At 39.3% G+C, this 8,579-nt stretch overlaps 1 protein-coding gene across 1 annotated transcript; it reads right to left on the bottom strand.

Annotated features, from left to right (window-relative positions):
- Positions 1-1,719: 1,719 nt before the first annotated feature.
- Positions 1,720-5,695, bottom strand: rpl19 (ribosomal protein L19). The gene is made up of 6 exons (XM_063003272.1): positions 5,610-5,695; positions 3,921-4,027; positions 3,573-3,695; positions 2,522-2,642; positions 2,315-2,425; positions 1,720-1,889 (listed from the first exon to the last, which is right to left on the bottom strand). Exons 1-6 carry the CDS (start codon positions 5,612-5,614, stop codon positions 1,766-1,768), a joined length of 591 nt encoding a protein of 196 aa, XP_062859342.1. The 5' UTR covers positions 5,615-5,695; the 3' UTR covers positions 1,720-1,765.
- Positions 5,696-8,579: the final 2,884 nt, after the last annotated feature.

The raw sequence follows: 8,579 nt of genomic DNA, 5'->3' as shown, positions 1-8,579 counted from the left end.
TTCATCCAACTCAGCAGAGTTAAATATAATTAAAACTATAATTAAATCTTTTTGGTTTTAACAAACGTACATGGTTGATTATTTGTAAGCCAGTTTTGTAAAACATTTGTCAATTTGTTTGTTTGTTTAGTCATATTTTACACTTTGGTTACGTTCATTACCTTACTGCACGTCTTTGGACTGTGGAAGGAAACCGGCGCACCCAGAGGAAACCCACGCTGACATGGGGAGAACGCAGAAATGACCACCTGGGGATCAAACCCAGGACCTTCTTGCTGTGAGGCAACAGTGCGACCCACTTAGCCACCGTGTCAGCATGGACGTGTAACAATTAAACGGTGATTTTGGAGGACCACACACATCCTGTGATGCAATCTTCCACAATATTCCCATATTCCAAATCACATTTAATTTGACATTTTTGGCATTTTAGCAGATGCCTTTATCCAAAAGCGACTTACAGTACAGTTACAGTATACAGTCTGAGCAATTGAGGGTTAAGGGCCCAATAGCAGCAACCTGGCAGTAGTGGGGCTTGAACCAGTGACCTTCTGATTACTAGTTCAGTACCTTGACCACTAGGCTACGGTAAATCACAATGCACCCATACCTAAGTGAGCTCCTTTTATGTTCATGTTAAATATAATTAACTCAGTGAATGTACAGTAGAGTGAAATGCAATTAATATTATTCATAGTTAATAGTTTTAACAAATGTACATGGTTGCTTATTTGTAAGGCAGTTTTGTAAAGCATTTATCATCTAGTGACACCAACAATGCTGCATCACATTTAGTAGTTGCGTATCGAGCCAGTGACACGGTTTCCTGGATACAACCAAGAAATGTGGATATAGAACCACCACACTCATTTACAGCATTTAGGGGACGCTTTTATCCAAAGCGACTTACAGTTGTGACAGTAAGCGATCTAAGCAATTGAGGGTTAAGGGCAACCTTCTGATTACCAATCCTGTACCCTAACCACTAGGCTACAGCTTCCCATGTTCACCCAATTTTCTTCCAATTGTGACCAAACGATCCGAGCCGTCAAGAATTAAGAGCCTCGTTCAAGAGCCCAGTAACCCTTAGATTACTAATCCAATAACCTAATATTTTACATACATTTTCAGCACTTTTATCCAGAACAATTTACAGTACCATGACAGCATATTTTCTAAGCAATTGAGGGTTAGGGGCCTTGTTTAACACTTTGATTACATTCATGACAGAACATGTTACTCATGATTCATCCGTTAAAGTTTTTAATGTCAAACAGTCATGGACAATTTTGGATCTCCGATTCAACCTCACTTGCACGTCTTTGGACTGTGGGAGGAAACCAGAGCTCCCAGAAAAAACCCATATGGGCCCAAGTACCATGACAGCATATTTTCTAAGCAATTGAGGGTTAAGGGCCCAACAGTGGCAACCTGGCAGTGGTGGGGCTTGAACCAGCGACCTTTTAATTACAAGTCCAGTGCCTTAACCACTAGGTTACAACTTCCCCTTTAGTAAGATGTTTCACAAACTGACTGATACCATAATTTTTGCAAGTTGTACCAGTCTGAGAACTGGTTTAAACTGTAAATGTGATATAAAGGAAATTTGTGCTGCTCCTCACGTGTTTGCTAAAAAATGATGAGCATCTGATGGAAATCTGGCCGAAAAAGGTTCGATTCAAACAAATAAAGCGAAACGTGCATGAACAAAGAACAAGCTTTTGGTTTTGTGGGTGTTTTATTAGAACCGATGACATTTAAAGGTTTATTTTTTGCTCTCTTCTTCCTTGGAGAGATTCTTGATGATCTCTTCCTTCTTGGCCTGCAGTCGCTCTTCGCGGCGCTTGCGTGCCTCGCGGGTCTTGGAGCGGCGAGCTTCAGCCTGGTCACTGCAGACGGAGAAGAGACGTTAATAACTATCCGGTAAATGAACCACTAATCTAGTCTTCAAAGGTGATTTTAAGGATCTATAACAGATATGATTTAAAAACTCCTATAAACAGCTTTCAGACAGGACCGTAACATCCGAAAACCTCTAAAGATGTTTGATACGTCTTAAAATAAATGAAAGTCTGAGCTCTGAGGTGCATCTGTGGAACTGGAAATGCCAGGCGTGTGTGTCGCCGAACAAAATCAAGCATCTAATCAGAGATCAAATGCTGGGACTCAGAAGCACGCTCAGCTCTGCTAGAGGTCCAATAAGGTCCGTTCTGTATTGGTACAAGTTTAAGCTCTGAACCGCTCAGTGAACAGTCCAGCATCATAACCACTGACCCACCGGTCACAGTGAAACCAGTTGTCGACCGTAACTTACGAGAGGAGCTTCTTGCGGGCGCGGTCGGCCTTCAGCTTGTGGATGTGCTCCATGAGGATGCGCTTGTTCTTGAACACGTTACCCTTGGCTCTCAGGTACAGGCTGTGGTACCTAAACACGCGAGAGTCGTGCAGCGTTAGTATTGAGCACTTTGTGTTCATCACATCACATCACATCTAGACTTTAGAGGGAAGTCGTGGGACCTACATGTGCCTGTCGATCTTCTTGGACTCCCTGTAGCGACGCAGCAGACGGCGCAGGATACGCATGCGACGCATCCAGCACAGCTTCTCGGGCATACGAGCGTTCGCAGTACCCTTCCTCTTACCTAGCGAGTGGAAATGGGCATCAAGATGATCAATAATCATGATTTGATTATTAAACTTAACACGTTTTGAACACTTTGGTTCCATTCATGACAGGGCAGGTTACACAAGATTCATGGACAATTTTGCATCTCCAATTCACCTCACTTGCCTGTTTTTTTGACTGTGGGAGGCAACTGGAGCTTTACATTTACAGCATTTACAGCTTTTTATCCTAAGCGACTTACAGTACTGTGACAGTATACTGTCTAAGCAATTGAGGGCCTTGCGCAGGGGCCCAACAGTGTCAGCCTGGCAGTGGTGGGGCTTGAACCAGCAACCTTTGGCTTACTAGTCCAATACCTTAACCACTAGGCCACATCTGTCCCTAGTGGAGCTCCCAGAGGAAACCCACATGGACATGGGGAGAACATGCAAACTCCACACAGCAAGGACCCAGTACACTCCGACCTTCGCTCTGGGGTGACAGCGCTACCCAGTGAGCCACCGTGCCGCCCTCAATAATTATGTCAGAACTGAGAGACCTTAAATATCATGGAATCAGCAACTCGGAAGAGGATTACACAGAACTTATGGAATTTATTAGAATTATGGAATCACTAGGCATCATTTGTGAATCCCTGATGTTGGGAATGTAAACCAGATTCCATTCACTGTGGTAATAAAGCTAAACGGATGAAACACGTTTATTAAAAACTAACTTTGTGGCTTTTATTTTAAAGTAAGAGCTTAGTTTAACACCATGGCTGCCCAAGTTCAAGGCGGGAACGGTTGTAGAAAAGGTCAGTTTTGCTATATTCATTAGGTAAAATCAAAATTCGAAGATTTGATTTCCTAAATTTGTCAAATGCTGCATTTCCACATTAACCTTCAAGTCAAAATACATAAATCACACTTCACACCATTAAAACTAAACGTCCCGATATACTCACCGATGCCCATGTGGCGACCCTTGCGGCGTGCCAGCGTATTCTTGCGGCAGCGGGCGCGAGAGTGCACCGTGACTGGCTTCTTGATGATCAGACCATCTTTCACCAGTTTGCGGATCTGCTGGCCTGGGAGGGCGATAAAAGCAAAACATTATCAAACAATCCTCACGAACATCTAATCACCAGTCCGTACGTAATGCAACGACCACTGCTTTTACACACCCAGACAACCGCATTAGCTAGATTTTAGGCATCTCAGACTATCAAAGGATGCCCGTACCCAAGAGCTACACCAACCTAAGACACGTTAGTTAACACGTACACGTACAGTACAGAATAAAAATATCTTACGGGAGTTGGCATTGGCAATCTCGTTGGTTTCATTGGGATCGAGCCAGACCTTCTTTTTGCCACAGCGCAGGACGCTTGAGGCCAAGCGCTTCTGGAGCCTGAGCATGCTACAACACACAAGAACAAAGCAGACATTTCGGAGATTTTCTAAAAGACAAAATACTTTAATAAGAACAGGTAATTAATTCATAATTTGTTATATATTTTTCATTTGCAGTCTTGTCAACATTCGGAGCTTCACAGGTCAGCAGCGGATTCTTACATCAAGCATACATGGAGGATCACACTACTCACTCCTCACGTAGGTGCCACAATCAATTAGTAGCAGGTACAAGGTATACTCCTAAAATGTTATCTAGTTTGCTCCTTTAGACACAGCCAATAGTTTGTTGAGTCGCCCAATGACCTTAAATCGAGGCAGTGATCTTGATCTGTGCGTCACCCGAGCAGAAAGATCATCCAATAACAATAATAATGAGACTAACAAATTCCCTTGGGCAAGTCTGAATGTCATTACACCTTAGAGAACAGAACACCTTTACTTGACACATATACGTGCGCTGAGTACATCAAAATTACTTCTTCGCATATCTCAGTTTGTTTGGAAGCTGGGGTCAGACCGCAGGGTCAGCCATTGTGGACACCACTGGATCAGAGAGGGTTAATGGCCTTGCTCAAGGACCCAACTATGACTAAATAGCAGAGCTGGGATTCGAACACTGTCCCATTTACTTTCTATTTACAGCTTTAGAGAGTTCCACAATGATGCACGTTATTATGATACATCAAAAACTGCAAACTGGTGCTAAACCAGCTGAATTAGGGTTTATGTCCTGCACAGTTTGGCTTAATATTTTAGGAATATAACATTATAAATAAACTATGAGATATTTAAAGGTTATTTGACATCTAACCTGGCATAAAATTACACGTTGACTATTAACAGTATTAAAATACAAAGCTTTAAGAGGGGGGAAAAATAATCTAATAGAAGAATTGACCATGTACGAATTGGAATTATGTAATCAGAGGAAATTCTAACGCGAAAATATTGAGTACTAAGTGAATCTTTACAAAATTGCATAAGTTTGACTGTTAAACACATAAATCCAAACGCGATCTGCATCTGTATACTTCATGTGCAGCAGACATTACTGACAGCGAAAACTAATTTAGCCTTCAGTTTGGAAAACAAACCCACATTGAAAAGATAGCTGAATTCTAAACCTAGTAAGTAATATTTATATCGTTATAAGCTGTTAAAATCTGTTAGCACAATGCTAACCTGAAAACGTCGCGAGCAGTGACGAGCTAACGTGCTAATAACTACAACACGTCAACATGGGGGAAAACAGGACGCTGTAAAATATTATAACCCAGAATAAGGTTCAAAATTATAAATACTAAACAAATAACATTTTAAATATGAACTCAGTGTTAAATAAGGATATAAATTAGTAACTTGATATGAGCATTAATGCCGTCATTCCTATGATCGGTGCGCGAGGCCTGCGCGTGCACGACACGTTTGAATTTTAACGGATTTTCACACGACGATCACGAGCTTTTCGGCTCCGTTTGGGTCTTTATTAGATATAAAGTTGACATGAGTGTAAAATCAGCGAGTAAACGTGAAGTTTTCTGTATTTTTGTGAATATTTGAAGACGGAGCGGAGCTCACGCTCTTACCTCATGGCTGCGGATCTTACAGAGAAAGGAAGGACCGAGGAGACCGGAGCCTACCAATATACAGACACATGCGCACTTCCCACAGCTTTAATCTAATGTAGACCAACGATTTAAGATCCTTACACTTCAAATATCATCCATACTTATAAATCATATTCTTATGATACAACAAATTATTCAGTGTGTCGTATAACAAAGTAGAAATATAATAATTTAAAGCTATAGGAATTGAAATACACCTATTCTGGCTTGTAATGGTACAGTCCACCAAGTTCTCGCGAGATTTCTGAGCGACGAGAATTCCACTCATCTCCATTAGTTTGCGTTTTATCCAACTAAATCAGTTATTAAACTAATAAAAAGTGATTTCAGGAATTATTCAGACCCCCTGTATTTTTTTTACATTTTATTGTGACATAAAATGTAAACACACTCTTAAAGTTGATCTGAAAAATTAAAAACGAAAATCTTTTATTTACAAATTAATTTTAACAATAGATAGATATTTTATTAATATTATTAACCCTCCTGTTAGGTTATGGGTCGAATTGACCCGTCTTAAGGTTTAAAAATATTTTAAAAAATATAGTTAAAAGTATTTATTTTTTCGGGATGAAACTTCTTCTGCTTGGCTTAATTAGTGAAATCAACATATAAAATAAAAATGGTTCATTTCACATATTTCCAAATGTAAAATAATATTTAAAATATATCAATGACATGTTAAACTATTGTATTTAAAATGAAGGTCTTTCAAATTTACATTTAAAAAGTTTTAACATGCATTTTAATGCATTTTTTATTAAAAACAAAAGAATTGTCCTTATTGAACCATGATTTGTGAGAGCTAAAGAATAAAATTGCACTAAATATTGATTGAAATAGTTAGTAATGGAGTTAATAATGAGAACAATGATTATTGTGATTTTTTGTTTTCTGAATCTTTTGGATAATTAAACATGTCCCTGGTCAAATTGACCCGGGAACATCATTGCTGTTCCTGAGAAACGAACACAACAGGAGGGTTAATACATATTAATATAATATATTATTCACACTTTGTAGAAGCCCCTTTAACAGCAAATACAGCTGCAAGTCTTCTTGGATACGTCTCTACAAGTTTTACATACATGGATTTGGGCAGTTTACCCCATTATTCATGGTCTCTCAAGCCCTGTCTTGTTTGTTTATTTGGATTTTAACGTCATGTTTTACACTTTGGTTACATTCATGACAGGAACGGTAGTTACTCATTACACCAGATTGATCAGTTCACAAGTATTTAATATCAAACACAGTCATGGACAATTTAGTGTCTCTAATTCACCTCACTTGCACGTCTTTGGACTGTGGGAGGAAACCGGAGCACCCAAGGAAAACCCACACGGACACGGGGAGAACATGCAAACTCCACACAGAAAGGACCCGGACCGCCCCACCTGGGGATTGAACCCAGGACCTGTCAGTGTAGATACTGAGCCTATGTGAACTGCAATCTTCAGGTCCTTCCAGAGATCGATAGGGTTCAAATCTGGGCTTAATACATTTTGAATCTACTATAAATCCTTCAATGTTTAGTACATTAGTAAGTGATTCTAATAGTACTTGTACTACTTATAAGTAAATACTCTTTCATTAAATCAGATATTACGGAGCTAATAAATGTGGATCAGAATTAAACTCGTCTGTGTGTTCCCTGACGGAACTACATAGTGCCTGCATGGTGCTGCAAAAAGAAAAAGGGGGTCAATCATCCCTGAGTGGATAGGTGTTTGCTAGTTGATGGCCATGAAATTCCAATAGGGGTTGCTAGGTGGTTGATAGGGTATTCCAAGAGTAGATCCACATTAATCAATTTCTTCTTTTGCCTATGCCCTTATTTTTTGTTTATCCATTTGCTTTTGTTTATCCATATTATATTATTCATACTTTATAGATACCCCTTTGGCAGCAAATACAGCTACGAGTCTTCTTGGATACATCTCTACAAGTTTTATACACATGGATTTGGGCGGTTTATCCCATTATTCATGGTTTCTGTCTCTTATGTGAACTGCAATCTTCAGGTCCTTCCAGAGATGTTCAATAGGGTTCAAATCTGGGCTTAATACATTTTGAATCGACTATAAATCCTTCATTATTTAGTACATTAGTGAGTGATTCTAATAGTACTTGTACTTCCTATAAGTAAATACATTTTCTTTAAATCAAATATTACACAGCTAATAAATGTGGATCAGAATTAAACTAGTCTGTGTTTTCCTTGACGGAACTACATAGCGCCTGCACGGTGCTAAAAAAATAATAAAGGGGGTCAATCATAGGGTATTCAAACAGTAATTAGTCAATAGTCAGACATTAGTAAATTTCTTCTTTTGCCTATGTCCTTATTTTTGTTTATCCATTTGCTTCTGTTTATCCATATTATATTATTCATACTTTGTAGACAACCCTTTGCCAGCTAATACAGCTGCAAGTCTTCTTGGATACGTCTTTACAAGTTTTACGCACATGAATTTGGGCAGTTTATCCCATTATTCGTGGTCTCTCAAGCCCTGTCAGATTTAATACTTAGCCTCTGTGAACAGCAATCTTTAGGTCGTTCTAGAGATGTTCGATAGGGTTAAAATCTGGGCTTAATGCATTTTGAATCCACTATAAATCCTTCATTATTTAATACATTAGTATGTGGTTTTAATACTACCTGTGTATTTTTAATCAGTTATTATGCAGCTAATAAATGTGGATCAGAATTAAACTAGTATGTGTATTCCCTGATGGAACTACATACAGGGGTTCATCATCTATGAGTGGATAGATGTTTGCAAGTTGATGGCTATGGGATTCCAATAAGGGTTGCTAGGTGGTTGCTGGGTATTCCAAAAGTAGGTGCACATTAGTTAATTTTTTCTTTTGCCCATGCCCCTCCTGGTTTATCCATTTGCTTACTGATTTATATTTTTCCCCCCA

This window comes from Trichomycterus rosablanca, chromosome 10, assembly GCF_030014385.1.
Source record: "Trichomycterus rosablanca isolate fTriRos1 chromosome 10, fTriRos1.hap1, whole genome shotgun sequence".
Lineage (NCBI taxonomy): Eukaryota > Metazoa > Chordata > Actinopteri > Siluriformes > Trichomycteridae > Trichomycterus > Trichomycterus rosablanca.
Note: the sequence above shows the minus strand (reverse complement) of the source record. Positions and strands in the feature narration are given on the sequence as shown.